At 42.1% G+C, this 15,828-nt stretch overlaps 1 protein-coding gene across 1 annotated transcript in view; it reads left to right on the top strand.

Moving 5' to 3' along the window:
• The window catches only part of MANBA (mannosidase beta), an 89,444-nt gene that overhangs the window by 31,684 nt on the left and 41,932 nt on the right, over positions 1-15,828 (top strand). Inside the window, exons 5-7 of the mRNA XM_073601666.1 lie at positions 5,052-5,175; positions 7,431-7,606; positions 15,645-15,755. Coding sequence (XP_073457767.1) covers positions 5,052-5,175; positions 7,431-7,606; positions 15,645-15,755 — 411 coding nt within the window. The remainder of the gene's footprint in view (positions 1-5,051; positions 5,176-7,430; positions 7,607-15,644; positions 15,756-15,828) is intronic.

Here is a 15,828-nt window from a genome sequence, read left to right as displayed (position 1 = left end):
TCTGCGCTCCACCGTCTGAACTCAGCCACATAATCCTCCGCTGCCCTGCGTCCCTGCTGAAGGGTACGCAGTGCAGTTTCCGCAGTTACTGAGAGCTGGGGATCTTCATATAACTGGGCCAATGCGTCAAAGAAGGTGGTGAAGTTGGTCAGACGCATCTTTTTGTTCCAGGAGACGATGGGCCCAGGTTTGGTGATCGCCTGTAAGCAAGGAGATCGTAAAGCCCACCTTGGTAGTCTCTAGAGAAAAAGTGCGTGGTTGGAGGGCAAAAAATAGTTCACAGGAATTGCGAAAGGCCCTGAATTTATTTAGATCTCCAGAGAATCTTTCAGGCGTTGGAACTCTAGGTTCTGGAGGGAGCATCACCACGGTTGGAGAAGGGCCAGCTGAAGAAGCGGAAGCAGGAGGGGGCTTCCTGGACCCCGGTAGGGTTAGACAGGGCTAATACCTGTTCTTCCAGCTGGGTGTACCCTTGCTGTAGATTCTTGACTGCTTCAGTCAATCCTGCCAGGTGTACACACAGTTCTTCCATGGGAGAGGTTCTCTGCTCAGGCTCAGACATGGCTGTCTGCTACTGTCACATACCTGGTAGGTTTTGAGCCCGAAGTGCAGAGAGAGACCTCCCCTACGGCTCCCACTCACGGCCCTCTAGAATGGGGACAGAGGACACAGGAGTGAGGAGTGGTATGGGTGCCTGGCAGGATCAACAGTCCACCCAGAAGTCCAGGGGTAGTTAGGACTCAGGAACCTGGAACTGAAGAGAAGGCTGGAGACTGGAACGCTGACTGGAGCCAGGAACAACAGCAGGTAAGCAGGCAGAAGACTGGAGTGCTGGACTGGAACCAGGAACAACAGCAGGTAGCAGGCTGGAAGCTGGAACGCTGGACTGGAACCAGGAACAACAGCAGGTAGCAGGCTGGATACTGGAACGCTGGACTGGAACCAGGAACAGCAGATAGCAGGCTGGAACTGGGATGCTGGACTGGAACCAGGAACAACAGCAGGTAGCAGGCTGGATACTGGAACGCTAGACTGGAACCAGGAACAACAGTAGCCAGGTAGGAAGGTATCAGGGATCAGGCAGAGGGATAGCCAGACAGGCCAGTGATCGATATCAGGCGGACAGCAAAGGTACCAGGGATCAAACAGGAGAATGGTCTAAGCAAGCCGGGGGTCAGATGCAGGCAGATAGCTGGATGGTCAAAACAGGTAGCCGGGTCAAGTAACAGGAAGTCTCAGATCAGATCAGGTTTTGGCACACAGAACGCTGTAGAGCAGACAGCGGGGACTGAGTGTGACAGGCAGGTTTAAATAGCCCGCCTGGCGCCAACAGGGATGCGCGTGCGCCCATGCGTGTGCAATGGCGCCCGCGGTCGCGCACCAATAAGCCTGGGACGCCGATTACTGGCAGGATCTTCTGGACAACACCCCTCACATTTTTGTAAATATTTTATTATATCTTTTCATGTGGCAACACTGAAGAAATGCACTTTGCTACAATATAAAGTAGTCCATGTAAATTTGCTGTCCCCTCAAAATAACTCAACACACAACCATTAATGTCTAAACTGCTGCCGACAAAAGTGAGCACACCCCTAAGTGAAAATGTCCAAATTGGGCTCAAAGTGTCAATATTTTGTGTGGCCACCATTATTTTACAGCACTGCCTTAACCCTCTCGGGCATGGAGTTCACCAGAGCGCCACAGGTTGCCACTGGAGTCTTCTTCCACTCCTCCATGACAACATCACAGAGCTGGTGGATATTAGAGACCTTGCGCTCCTCCAGCTTCCATTTGAGGATGCCCCACAGATGCTCAATAGGGGTTAGATCTGGAGACATGCTTGGCCAGTCCATCACCTTTACCCTCAGCTTCTTTAGCAAGGTAGGGGTCGTTATCCTGTTGGAATACTGCCGTGCGGCCCAGTCTCCAAAGGGAGGGGGATCATGCTCTGCTTCCGTATGTCACAGTACATGTTGGCAATCATGGTTCCCTCAATGAACTGTAGCTCCCCAGTGCCGGCAGCACTCGTACAGCCCCGCCACCATGCTTGACTGTAGGCAAGACACACTTGTCTTTGTACGCCTCACCTGGTTTCCACCATACACACACGCTTGACACCATCTGAACCAAATACGTTTATCTTAATCTCATCAGAACATAGGACATGGTTCCAGTAATCCATGTCCTTAGTCTGCTTGTCTTCAGCAAACTGTTTGCGGGCTTTCTTGTGCATCATCTTTAGAAGAGGCTTCTTCTGGGATGACAGCCATTCAGACCAATTTGATGCAGTGTGCGGCATATGGTCTGAGCACTGACAGGCTGACCCCCCCACCCCTTCAACCTCTGCAGCAATGCTGGCAGGACACCTATATGTCTATCTAAAAACAAGAAACCTTGCGAGCTACCACTAGTGTATATCAACTCCTACCTGGACAGCTGCTAGCATTGATCACGTCCCATAAGATCGTGCAAAAAAAATTATATATGAAAAGAAAATGCTGCGCTATCTTAATAATGGCATATGTGCCCTATTAAAGTGACAAAAAATGAAGTGTTATAGTGCATAAATACACTGAATAAGTATCGTGAATCAAATTTGACAGAGCGTATAATCAAACATCTTATCTTAATAATCCCAAGCACATGCACAAATGTATAAAAGTGACCCAGTGAATTAAAGTGCTATGTGCAAAAATTGATACAATAGCAAGAGATCTTGTGAATCAAAGATAACATAATTAAATAATAAAGTCCATTCCAAAAATAGTCAAATCTTGTAATGGTAATTCAAACATGTTCTCGTGTCCACAAGTGCTCCCCCCTATGTGTATACGCTCACCTCAGAGCGTGTGACCTCACAATTAAGTTCAGTCAATGCACGCATATGAACCATCCCTGGGTTCAATGTTAGTGATGGGATCCTGGGCTGCCCAGTGGCGCTGTCTCTACATCCATATAAAGGACTTGATAGTGTGATACCGTGTGTGTGTATGTATGTATGTATGTATATGTGTGTGTATATATATGTATGTATATATATATTATATTATATTATATTATATTATCTTATCTCTAGCTATCTCACTCATATGTCTATTTTCCAAAGACAACCTCTGGATATGATGCTGAGCATGTGCACTCAACTTCTTTGGTCGACCATGGCATGGCCTGTTGTGAGTGGAACCTGTCCTGTTAAACTGCTGCATGGTCTTGGCCACCGTGCTGCAGCTCAGTTTCAGGGTCTTGGCAGTCTTCTTATAGCCTAAGCCATCTTTATGTAGAGCAACAAATTTTTTTTTTTTTTCAGATCCTCAGAGTTCTTTGCCATGAGGTGCCATGTTGAGCTTCCAGTGACCAGTATCAGGGAGTGAGAGCGATAACACCAAATTTAACACACCTGCTCCCCATTCACACCTGAGACCTTGTAACACTAACGAGTCACATGACACCGGGAAGGGAAAATGGCTAATTGGGCCCAATTTGGACATTTTCATTTCGATATGTACTCTTGTTGCCAGCGGTTTAGACATTAATGGCTGTGTGTTGAGTTATTTTGAGGAGACAGCAAATTTACACTGTTATACAAGCTGTACACTTACTACTTTACACTGTAGCAAAGTGTAATTTCTTCAGTGTTGTCACATGAAAAGATATAGTGAAATATTTACAAACGTGAGGGGTGTACTCACTTTTGTGAGATACTGTGTGTGTGTGTGTGTGTGTATATATATATATATATATATATATATATATATATATATATATATATATATATATATATATAATATATATATATAAAATATTTCTATTATAACATTGGATTGTGAGCATAATTTGTTCCGGAAACATGCTTGTAATCCAAAGCTCTTGTATATCAAAGCGAATTTCCCCATAAGAAATAATGGAAACTCAGATGATTCCATTTATTCATAAGTCCTTCAGTCTATAGTCCATATTAAAAGATTATAACCGTGTGATAGGTTATGTAACCATAAAATGTCCATCCACAAATGGAAGCCTCCACAAGGGGATTAGAAGCAAAATCCAGCAGGATCTACAGAGTATAAAAGAGAAGAGAGGTGCCTCTAAGTGTAGCAATATAGTTAGTTAATGACGGTACAACCTTTAGCAACGGACATGATTGTTTAACAAAGGCACATCTAAGTATGCAAGCACTTGGGGTAAAGCTGTCCACATAGACCATCCTCCCCACCGCTGGCTCTCACCGCCATCAGTCTGAAATCGTGACAGGGAAGACTGCGCTGCAGTAGAACGATTTGAAAGCAAGGCTTGAAGTGCTCATGGAGAGCAGCGTGAAAGGGATGACGTCGATGGTGGTGAGGAGGACGGCCTATATGGACAGCTTTACCGCGGATGCCTGCATACTTAGATGTGCCTGTTTTTTAATCATCAACCATGTGACTTGCTACATATGCTACACTCAGAGGTGCGCCTCTTCTATACGCAGTTGTGACATGATGCTACTTGTATATCAACTAAAAATTTTGCTTGTCTTGCAAAACGCTTTCAAACCAAGGTTTTAGTGTGTGTGTGTGTGTGTGTGTGTATATTATATTGCAAATGCTTCATATTAAACTAAAGTGCAGTGCTCATCAAACTAAACTAATAATATAACTAATACCAGTCCAGTATGTGTGTCTATAATAGAATGTCTATGCATCTACTGTGAATTGTAGCTGAAATCTTCATATAGTGTAAAGAATACCTTCTAAGTGAAAAAAGCACCACTCCATGCTCTGCCACCAGTGTCCAAATCAAAGGTTTACCAGAACGGTATGACCCTCAAAGAAGTCGTCATATAGTGTTTAAAAGAGATTAGGTCAAATCCTGGATATACTGTATGATGTCGCCACTTGAACATGTATATCGACAGCCACTCAGGGGAATGTGCATGGAAAAAAGACTGAGAAAAGAATAATCACATATATAAAAACATAGACAGCGCTGTGCAAATCATATCTCAAATATTCTGGTTTGGGATTGCCAGATTACGTGCACTGTTTTTTAATTTGTGTTTTAATATCTAGGCTCAGTGTTCATTCAGCTGGGACTGGGGCCCCTCTTTCCCCACTCAAGGCATTTGGAGAGATATTAGGATTGAAGCTTATAATCTTGTCAACATGGATTATATTTCCCACATGACAGTCTTTGGTAAGTTGTTTGCTTCATGGGTGGACATATACCTACAGAATTCTATACTCAGAACATGCATATCTACTGATATCTTAAACTATTGGATAGGGTAATGGATACCTTTTTAATATAATAATCAGACCTCTGATAGCGGCCCTTATTTTAGTGAATGGCCAAAAATCAGCTTTTATCCTCTCTGCCTGACTGTCCCTCAATCTCAAATTACAGGAATACAAGCCAAGTGAAGTCCACATTCACCCACTGCACAGCAGTTTGGTTTAGCAGTGTGAAAGCCCCAAATGATGATGCTTGCAGTTGGGCCAACGTTTTTCGCTAATCCTTTGAAGTGCACAGCATGTACATTTATACTTCAATTGGCCTAAATACCGAGAACATTAGCCAAGAGATTAGCTATCTTGGTTATTGGGTATTATACAGCAAGATCCTTGATGACCAACCTAACCATTAAGCATTATTCACAGGAATAGGCAATCTACACAAGTATATTTTCATTAGCGTTGCAGTTTCAGCAATTTTATTTGTTTTGCATTTTAGATTCAAATTTGTAAGTTTGTATACCTTCCAATGTTCCCAAGTAAATCTGTCGCCCAGAAGGCTTCCTAACAACAGAAGAAGTGACTTCAGGGTAAATACCCTGCTTATATAGTAGGTTATAGGTCCAGCCCCTTCCATGTAGGTTTTTATAGCATAAACCACCAATTCCTAACAAAACTACTATGCCTAGTCTGTTGAGGTCAATAAGATGAAAACATTCTATACACAGGTCAGTATTCTGAGTCGGTCATACACCCTGAAGTAGCTCCTATTGGGAGTATTTTTTTAAATTTTTTTTATTTTTTAAAGGCTTATAATGTTGGGTTGTTTAGCATGGCGCCTTCTGCATGAATAAATATGCACCCATCTGACACATATAATATGTTAAAACAATAATAGTAACTTGGATTTCATGTTTTTAAGAAGACTATCTATTGTCATGGCTCTTCACAATCTCATTAAATAAATATTATCTCCGTGCACAACTGCTTGCCCCCATGCCACAGTCAGCAAGCCCTCAACAAGAAGACAGGGTTTCAGAATCAGATTGTAAATCATGTTTAAGTAATGATAACATTTTATATACAAACGCAAAATGTAAAAAATACCTTTACAAATGCAAGTTGTCTGGCTAACAAAATGCCAGAGCTAGAACTTCTGTTTTCTGAGGAACATTTTGACTTGGTGGGAGAATCAGAAACCTATTTAGGCAGCTGGCATGCCTCTGCTATTAATATCCAGTAGTATACTCTGTTTTGGGAGGGGAGGCTTAATAGAAAATGTGATGCAGTATGCCTATATGTTAGGAGTGATTCGGAAGTGAGTAAGAGTAAGGATTTTACTATTGAAAGTGCAAAGCCATTCATAAGAGTGCAGCAAAATGCTTCATGTAAGTGCACTAATTGCTAAAATAGGGCAATATGTTGTAAGCCCCAAGATGAAGACAAGATTGGCTTCTTTCACAGATTGAAATGGCTCGGCAATGTTCTTTTAAGGGGTAATTCCATTTACCCTGATATTGGTTGGGTTCATGGAACTGCACTTTTTGTAAAGATTTGTCATTTCTTGGACCTATTGCAGGATAGTTTCATGGTCAGATGGTGGAAGCTCCAACAAAAAAAAAAAAAGATCTGTTGGATTGATTTTTCACACAGAGATTACATATTAGCAATTACCGTACTCAAATTATATCTAATTTGCAAATTAGTCAAAAACCCCTAGCACCTCTGGAGGATATCTAGGGTTCCAAGTTATCCTAGTCTAGTCCTAATCTGGAGCGCTTTTCTGGTATTAGCCGAGTGTTGAAAAATTTAAAAAAAAATTATAAAGCTTCATCAGTTAGCATATTATACAGGGCTATAGGAAGTCTTACATATGATAGGTGGTTGATCTAAGGATTTATCCAATTGCTGGTGTGAGGGTAGGAAGGATTTTTTTTTTTTTTTTTTTTTTACCTTCTTACAGAAAACTGCCCTATGTGTGTAGGGGCTGTTTTTTTTGCCTTCCTCTGGATCAAACACAAAACCTATTTCTCTCTCATTAAACTTTATGGACCTATGTCTCTCCTTTTTTTTTTTTTTTTTACCTCATTAGCTATGTAAGCTATGGGCCAGCCCTGCTTTGAAGCTAGGCAGCTGGTAGTTTTGTTGGTTTTGTAGCCGACCTTTGAATATTTGGCTGACATGCTTCTGCTTTTTTGTATAACCTCTCCTTTACAGATAATACTACATCACAATGGATGATTATTATTGAGCCTGTTTTTGATGTTGTTGCTGAAAAACCTCTTGAAGGACACGTGACAGTCAAGGTGCCAGACCTTTATCTTGATCATGCAAGTTATATAACCATAGGTCCTGGACAGCAGACATATCAAATAATGATACAAATCAGTGAGGTGAGCAGGCCATGAGGTTTTGGCATTCTTTCCATACTAATCAGAAAAATGTTGCAAATTGTCTGTATACAGTAGAGTACTGTGCAAAAGTTTTAGGCAGGCGTGAAAAAAATGCTGTAAATGAAGAATGCTTTCAGAAATAGAGGTGTTAGTTTATTTTTATCAATTAACTAAATTTAGGGTGACCACCCTTCACCTTCAAAACCACATAAATTCTTCTAGATACACTTGCACACAGTTTTTGAAGGAACATGGCAGGTAGGCTGTTCCAAACATCTTTGGGAGCTAACCACAGATCCCCCATAGAACTCTGCTGACGTTCTCTTCACTATTTTTCGACACCTTTTCATATACTTAATATGGACTGTTATGTTTTATGATTTTTTGTTTGTTTGGTTCATGGAACCAGCACGGGTTTCTACTAATCACTGGCACATCTGATAACTAATTACTATTATTGTCCATTTAATCTTTCATGTGATCAACACTGATTAATTATTTGGCATTATCCATATTATGGTCATACATGTCTTGGTAGTATTCACTATTTATATATGCACTTATTTATTGCGATACACACGTTTGTGGATGCGGAATATAGCGCTACACTTTTATTTCTTTGATGGTATTGTCATAAAAAGTGTTTGGGGACCTGGGTCCTGCCCCAGGGGACATGGATCAATGCAAAAAAAAGTTTTAAAAACGGCCATTTTTTCGGGAGCAGTGATTTTAATAATGCTTAAAGTGAAACAATAAAAGTGTAATATTCCTTTAAATTTCGTACCTGGGGGTTGTCTATAGTATGCCTGTAAATGTGCGCATGTTTCCCGTGTTTAGAACAGTCTGACAGCAAAATAACATTTCAAAGGAAAAAAATTAATTTAAAACTACTCGCAGCTATTAATGAATTGCCGGGCCGACAATACACATAAAAGTTCATTGATAAAAATGGCATGGGGAATTCCCCACAGGAGAACCCCGAACCAAAATGTAAAAAAAAAAATGACGAAGGGTCCCCCTAAATTCCATACCAGGCCCTTCAGGTCTGGTATGGATATTAAGGGGAACCCTGGCCAAAATGTTAAAAAAAAATGGCGTGGGGTCCCCCTCAAAATCTATACCAGACCCTTCAGATCTGGTATTGATTTTAAGGGGAACCCCATGCCAAAATTAAAAAAAAAAAATGGCTTGGGGTCCCCCCAAAAATCCATACCAGACCCTTATCCGAGCACGCAACCTGGCAGGCCACAGGAAAAGAGGGGGGGACGAGAGAGCGCCCCCCCCTCCTGAACCATACCAGGCCACATGCCCTCAACTTTGGAAGGGTGCTTTGGGGTAACCCCCAAAACACCTTGTCCCCATGTTGATGGGGACAAGGGCCTCATCCCCACAACCCTTGCCCGGTGGTTGTAGTGGTGTCTGCGGGCGGGGGCTTATCGGAATCTGGAAGCCCCCTTTAACAAGGGGACCCCCAGATCCCGGCCCTCCCCCCTGTGTGAAATGGTAAGGGGGTACAAAAGTACCCCTACCATTTCACAAAAAAACTGTCAAAAATGACAAGAGACCGTTTTTGACAATTCCTTTATTTAAATGCTTCTTCCCTCGTCCTCCTCGTCCTCGTCCTCCTCGTCCTCGTCCTCGTCCTCGTCCTCCTCGTCCTCGTCCTCCTCGTCCTCGTCCTCCTCGTCCTCGTCCTCCTCCTCCTCCTCCTCCTCCTCCTCCTCCTCCTCCTCCTCCTCTCCTGCTGTGTGACGCTTCTCCTCTTCTGACGGTTCTGAAATAATGGGGGGCGGAGCCACCGGGTGACCCCGTCCCCCTCTGACGTCACAGGGAATGCCACAGGGAAGTCCCCGTGCATCAGAGGGGGGCGGGGTCACTGGGCCCCCGTTATTTAAGAACCGTCAGAAGTAGAGAAGCGTCACACAGCGGGAGCCTCCCTCCATGCCATCATGGATTCGGAGCGGCCCGAGAAGAAGGGAAGAAGACGCCGGACGAGAACACCAGAGGAACCAGAAGAAGATGGAGGAAGAAACCGAAGGAAGATAGAAGATGGAAGAAGCATTTAAATAAAGGAATTGTCAAAAGCTGTCTCTTGTCATTTTTAACATTTTTGACAGTTTTTTTTGTGAAATGGTAGGGGTACTTTTGTACCCCCCTTACCATTTCACACAGGGGGGAGGGCTGGGATCTGGGGGTCCCCTTGTTAAAGGGGGCTTCCAGATTCCGATAAGCCCCCCGCCAGCAGACCCCCACAACCACAGGGCAAGGGTTGTGGGGATGAGGCCCTTGTCCCCATCAACATGGGGACAAGGTGTTTTGGGGGGCTACCCCAAAGCACCCTCCCAATGTTGAGGGCATGTGGCCTGGTACGGTTCAGGAGGGGGGGCACTCTCTCGCCCCCCCCTCTTTTCCTGCGGCCTGCCAGGTTGCGTGCTCGGATAAGTGTCGTGTATGGATTTTTGGGGGGACCCCACGCCATTTTTTTTTTTTTTTAAATCTTCGCACAGGGTTCCCCTTAAAATCCACACCAAACCCTGAAGGGTCTGGTATAGATTTAGAGGGGGACCCCACACCATTTTTTTTTTTTTCATAATTTTGCCCAAGGTTCCCCTTAATATCCATACCAGACCTGAAGGGCCTGGTATGGAATTTAGGGGAACCCCCCACGTCATATTATATTTTTTTTTTTTTTTTTTTGTAATTTTGGTTCGGGGTTCCCCTGTGGGGAATTCCCATGCCGTTTTTATCAATGAACTTTTATGTGTATTGTCGGACCGGCAATTTATTAATAGCCGCGAGTAGTTTTAAATGACTTTTTTCCTTTTGAAATGTTATTTTGCTGTCAGATTGTTCTAAACACGGGAAACATGCGCCCCTTTAAAGGCATACTATAGACACCCCCAGGTACAAAATTTAAAGGAATATTACACTTTTATTGTTTCACTTTAAGCATTGTTAAAATCGCTGCTCCCGAAAAGAATGCCGTTTTTAAAACTTTTTTTTGCATTGATCCATGTCCCCTGGGGCAGGACCCAGGTCCTCAAACACTTTTTATGACAATAACTTGCATATAAGCCTTTTAAATTAGCACTTTTGATTATTCATATTCGTGTCCCATAGACTTTAACGGTGTTCGCGTGTTCGAACAATTTTTTTGCCTATTCGCAAGTTCTGGTGCGAACTGAACAGGGGGGTGTTCGGCTCATCCTCAGTAGTCACACCAAATATTGATTTGATTTTGATCTTTCTTCTGTTCTGTCACTTTTCATTTTGTAAATTGATCAAAATAAGAATTTAAAATTATAGATTTTTGAAAGCATTCTTACTTTACAGCATTTCTTCACACCTGTCTAAAACTTTGGCACAGTACTGTACATATATGAAGAACCATGTTTTATTAATTATAACAACATTAAAATGCATAAACAGGCTTAATATCTCTAGTGTTGCATGTTTCCTTTCATAGCTGTACATATACTGGTGTCAATATCCTAGCTCACTGGTCGATAATTAGACCTCAACAACAATGGAACATCTGCATCCGAATGTATATGGCTAAGGCATTATGAGTTTCCTCCTCTTCAAGAGTAAAAAAAAAAAAAAAAAAATGAACACCACATATGAGAGCCATATGCAATCAGTCTATGCCAAAATTTTAAAAACTGCCCACCCCGTGAACTTCAATGGCGGTCAGACCCTGAGTAGCGAGGAAGCATGCAGAGATCCAAGGGTCAGCAGGGACACAAAAAAGTGTGCTTGACCAGGTCCATCCAAAGGTACTATAATTAAATATTCAGCGCCCAGGTAAAAACACCATTTATCTATAGATACCCCAGCTGTTAGGTTATCTATAGGTGAATAGATACCTTGTCTTCTGGACAGGTGCAGTGAATCTGAATGTGACTAAATCAGTGCTTATATGTGAATGACTTTAAAACAGGGGTTTCAAACTGGCGGCCCTCCAGCTGTCGCGAAACTACAAGTCCCATGAGGCATTGCAAGGCTGACAGTTACAAGCATGACTCCCACAGGCAGAGGCATGATGGGACTTGTAGTTTTACAACAGTTGGAGGGCTGCCAGTTTGAAACCCTTGCTTTAAAATTAACTCTGTGAATAACCTATATACAGTGCATTAAACTTTCAATAAAGGCCCCGAACAATAGAATGTTTTTGTGCAGCAGTCTCTTCCACCTTCTTTATAAGAATTACTTATAAACTTTCACCAGATGTTTTGACCCTTTCTGAAAGAATGGGTCATATAGAGCTTGATCTAAAAGTGACTGGACTCCCCAAGTATTTCACTTCTCCATCCAAAACAGTGCTCCTCAATTCTTCAAATTTTATATTCTATTTATATTCTACAAAAGATATTTTTTTTTTTTTTTAACACACAAAAAAAAAAAAAAAACAATATAGTGTAGTGTCTTAACTACATATACTAGTGTAAATTTTGCTCACATAATTTTTTTTTAACAAAAAATATTTTATTGTTTTGGACTTGAACGTTCATTTTGCTGTGTATAAGGTATTCACAGAGTTACTTTTAAAGTAATTGAAATATAAGTGCTGGTTTATTCACCTTCAGATCCATCCAAAGGTATGACTGGCCACAGAGCAGGGGTGTCCCTGGTCTGTGAAGATATTCAGCCTATTTTTTTTTTTTTGTTTGTTCTAATTTAATTAGAATAAAACCGTGTGTGTGTGTGTGTGTGTGTGTGTGTGTGTGTGTGTTTTTGTATTGGTACCTTATTTATTTCAGTAATTCAATTGAAAAAGTGAAACTCATATTTTATATAGATGTGTTACAGAGTGATATACTTCAAGCATTTCTTTCTTTTAATTTTGATGATTATGGCTTTCAGCTAGTGAAAACCCAAAACTCAGTATTTCAGAAAATTAGAATATTACATAAGGCCAATAAAAATAAAAGATTTAAAAAAAAAAAAATGTCGGCTTACTAAAAAGTATGTCCATGTACACTATAGTATGCACTCAATACTTGGTCGGGGCTTCTTTTGCATGAATTACCGCATCAATGCGGCGTGGCATGGAGGTGATTAGCCTGTGGCACGGCTGAGGTGTTATTGAGTTGCTTTGGTTGTTGGGTCTGGTGTCTCATCTTCCTCTTGACAATACCCCACAGATTTTATGTGGGTTTTAGGTCAGGCGAGTTTTCTGGCCAATCAAGCACAGTGATACCACGATCATTAAACCAGGTATTGGCACTTTTGGCAGTGTGGGCCGGATGCCAAATCCTGCTGGAAAATGAAATTGGCATCTCCATAAAGCTGATCAGCAGATGGAAGCATCCTAGATCTTCCTGGTAGAGGGCTGCGCTGACTTTGAAGTTGATAAAGCACAGTGAACCAACACCAGCAGATGACATGGCTCCCCAAATCATCACGGATTGTGGAAAATTTTGCATTTCATTTGGAAATTAAGGTCCCAGAGTCTGAAGGAAGAGTGGAGAGGAACAGAATCCAAGTTGCATAAGGTCCAGTGTGACGTTTCCACAGTCGGTGATGATTTGGGGAGCCATGTCGTCTGCTGGTGTTGGTCCACTGTGTTTTATTGAGTCCAAAGTCAGCGCTGCCAAAAGTACCAATACCTGGTTTAATGATCATAGTATCACTGTGCTTGATTGGCCAGCAAACTCGCCTGACCTACACCCTATAGAGAATCTGTGGGATATTGTCAAGAGGAAGATGAGACACCAGACCAAACAATGTAGATGAGCTGAAGGCTGCTATCAAAGCAACCTGGGCTTCCATAATCCGTCAGCAGTACAACAGGATGATCGCCTCATTTTTGTATTTAAAAATCTTTTTTTTTTTTTTTTATTGGTCTTATGTAATATTCTAATTTTCTGAGATACTGAATTTCTGGTTTTCACTAGCTGTAAGCCATAATCCTCAAAATTTAAAAGAAACATTCGTGTGACAACACTGAAGAAATTACACTTTGCAACAATGTAAAGTAGTGCGTGTACAGCTTGTATAACAATGTAAATGTGTTGTCCCCTCAAAATAACTCAATACACAGCCATTAATGTCTAAACCACTGGCAACAAAAGTGAGTACACCCCTAAGTGATAATGTCCAAATTGGGCCCAAAGTATCTATTTGGTGTGGCCACCATTATTTTCCAGCACTGCCCTGGACAGCACTGGGCATGGAGTTCACCAGAGCTTCACAGAGCTTCACAGGTTGCCACTGGAGTCCTCTTCCACTCCTCCATGATGACATCACGGAGCTGGTGGATGTTGGAGACCTTGGGCTCCTCTACCTTCCGTTTGAGGATGCCCCACAGATGCTCAATAGGTTTTAGGTCTGGGGACATGCTTGGCCACTCCATCACCTTTCTCTTCTTCCCCCGCTTCTTTAACAAGGCAGTGATCATCTTGGAGGTGTGTTTGGGGTCGCTATCATGTTGGAATACTGCCCTGCGGCCCAGTCTCTGAAGGGAGGGGATCATGCTCTGCTTCAGTATGTCACAGTACATGTTGGCATTCATGGTTCCCTCAGTGAACTGTAGCTTCCCAGTGCCGGCAGCACTCATGCAGCCCCAGACCATGACACTCCCACCAGCATGCTTGACTGTATGCAAGACACACTTGTCTTTGTACTCCTCACCTTGTTTGCTGCCACACACGCTTGACACCATCTGAACCAAATACGTTTATCTTGGTCTCATTAGACCACAGGACATGGTTCCAGTAATCCATGTCCTTAGTCTGCTTGTCTTCAGCAAACTGTTTATGGGCTTTCTTGTGCATCATCGTTAGAGGCTTTCTTCTGGGACAACAGCCATGCAGACCAATTTGATGCAGTGTGCGGCTTATGGTCTGAGCACTGACAGGCTGACCCCCACCCCTTCAACCTCTGCAGCAATGCTGGCAGCACTCATACATCTATTTCCCAAAAATAACCTCTGGATATGATGCGGAGCACGTGCACTCAACTTCTTTGGTCGACCATGGCAAGGCCTGTTCTGAGTGGAACCTGTCCTGTTAAACCACTGTATGGTCTTGGCCCCCGTGCTGCAGCTCAGTTTTTCAAGGTCTTGGCAATCTTCTTACAGCGTAGGCCATCTTTATGTAGAGCAACAATTCTTTTTTTTTTCAGATCCTCAGAGTTCTTTGCCATGAGGTGCCATGTTGAACTTCCAGTGACCAGTATGAGAGAGTGAGAGCGAATACACCAAATTTAACACACCTGCTCCCCTTCACACCTGAGACCTTGTAACACTAACAAGTCACATGACATCGGGGAGGGAAAATGGCTAATTGGGCCCAATTTGGACATTTTCACTTAGGAGTGTACTCACTTTTGTTGCCATCGGTTTAGACATAAATGGCTGTGTGTTGAGTTATTTTGAGGGGACAGCAAATTTACACTGTTATACAACCTGTACATTCAGTCATTTACATTGTAGCAAAGTGTCATTTCTTCAGTGTTGTCACATGAAAAGATATAATAAAATATTTTCAAAAATGTGAGGGGTGTACCCACTTTTGTGAGATACTGTATAGAAAATGAGTTTCACTTTTTGAATCGAATTACTGAAATAAATTAACTTTTTTAAGATATTCTAATTTTATGAGATGCACCTGTATGTGCTTTTGCAGCCCCTTTGGTCGGACACGGCAGCCCATTAATTTTCGTGCCTGCATTTCCTGCAGAAAAAGGTGCATGCACCTTTTTCAAAATGTGGCGCACAGGGAAATCGCATGGTTTTGACTGTGCAATTTCCCTGCAGTTCCCTCCGGTACTCGCAAATGCGTTGAGTCCAATATATCCACTATAGAATTTTTTTCTTTTGGATATATTCCTTGATTGAGACGTTGACACCATTTGCAGTCCCAAGTCACACTTACAGTAGATGCTGTAAGATATTGTTTGCAAAATGACATTTCACCAGACTAACTAAACTCTATGAGGAAATTCCCTTGCAAGGTGAGCAACCTATTTGCCTTTAGTAAATCAACCCGATAGTCTCAGCACAATATTATATTTTTTAATTTTCTTCTGTTTTTAGAATGCATCAATAAATTTGTGGTGGCCAAGTGGATATGGAATGCAAAGTGGCTACAATATATCTGTTATTTTTAACATTGAGAATGATCACGTTTTTCAGACAACAACCAAGGTATGAAGATGTTTCTGTTTCTATTTTTTTTTTTTTTTATAGTTTACTGCTGAACCCCCAAACATATATAATA

This window comes from Aquarana catesbeiana, linkage group LG01 (assembly GCF_042186555.1).
Source record: "Aquarana catesbeiana isolate 2022-GZ linkage group LG01, ASM4218655v1, whole genome shotgun sequence".
NCBI lineage: Eukaryota > Metazoa > Chordata > Amphibia > Anura > Ranidae > Aquarana > Aquarana catesbeiana.
The sequence above is the reverse complement of the archived record's forward strand: the minus strand, read 5'-3'. Positions and strand labels throughout refer to the sequence as shown.